Here is a 1,119-nt window from a genome sequence, read left to right on the forward strand (position 1 = left end):
AGAAGGCCCTGCGCCTGCCTTCTGAGGAACGAATCTTCAATACAGAGGTGACAATGCAAATGTAAGAAGTGAGAATAAGAAGAAAACAAGTGAGCGCAACAATGCCTACGTTGATGAAACTCACCGTGTGCGCTAGAGAGGTGTCTGCACAGGCCAGGGGCAGCACCACCGGGATATCACAGAAAAAATCATTCACCTCATTGGGGCCACAGAAGGGTAACTTAAAGACGAGGAACGTGAGAACAGATGCGTGCAGAGAGGCCCCCAGCCAGGTGCCTAGAGTCAGGACGGTGCACACCCGATGGCTCATAATGACCGTGTATTGCAGTGGGTGACAGATGGCCACAAAGCGGTCATAGGCCATCACAGTGTAGAGGAAGCACTCAGTGCAGCCCAGGAAGTGGTAAAAGAAGAGCTGGCAGGCACAGCCCTGGTAAGAGATGGTGTGGCTTTGCCCCATTAGGTAGAGCATTATTTTGGGTGAAGTCACTGAAGGGAAAAATATGTCAAACACTGACAGGTTTCCCAGGAAGAAATACATGGGGGTGTGGAGGTTGGAGGAAGGAAGGATGGCCAGAAGAATGAGCAGGTTCCCCAGCAGAGTGAGCAGGTAGAAAGCCAGAAATAAGACAAAGAGCACATTTTCCAGCCCTTTTGTATGAGGAATTCCCATCAGGAGGAACTCAGTTACTGATGTGTGATTCCTCATCTTCATGTCTAGTTAGTCCTGGGAGATCAAAGAGTGGCCTCACTGAGATGTTTTAAGCTCCCCAAAAGTAATATCTTTATAGAACACATTGGAAACTGGTAATAACTATATACTGTAAAAAACTTCTAAATAGGCATCAGTTCAATTCTGTCATTAATGTGTGACACTTAGGTTAAGTCATTTATTTATTTTCATCTGTTTTCTCAAAAGCAAAATGAAGAGAGAACACTAAAGGCAGTACACAGGAGAGGACGTAGAATACACTTTACAACTGGACACATCTAAGATTAAATGCTAAATCTGCCCTCCCACTGTGTGACTTTGATAAAAACTCTCTATATCTCCTCTCAATCTGTATAAATAGTATAATGAGATCTCATGGTTCTTGCGAGGATTAATGCTTTAATAGG

The 1,119-nt window shown here is 44.5% G+C and overlaps 1 protein-coding gene across 1 annotated transcript; it reads right to left on the reverse strand.

The window, feature by feature from the left end:
* Positions 1–7: 7 nt before the first annotated feature.
* On the reverse strand, positions 8–709 carry LOC103584669 (putative olfactory receptor 10D4; the record flags this gene model as incomplete). The annotated part of the gene is made up of 1 exon (XM_008565584.1): positions 8–709. A coding segment is annotated over exon 1 (702 nt), but the record flags the coding sequence as incomplete, so codon positions are not given.
* Positions 710–1,119: the final 410 nt, after the last annotated feature.

Source organism: Galeopterus variegatus, unplaced genomic scaffold (assembly GCF_000696425.1).
Source record: "Galeopterus variegatus unplaced genomic scaffold, G_variegatus-3.0.2 Scaffold77654, whole genome shotgun sequence".
Lineage (NCBI taxonomy): Eukaryota > Metazoa > Chordata > Mammalia > Dermoptera > Cynocephalidae > Galeopterus > Galeopterus variegatus.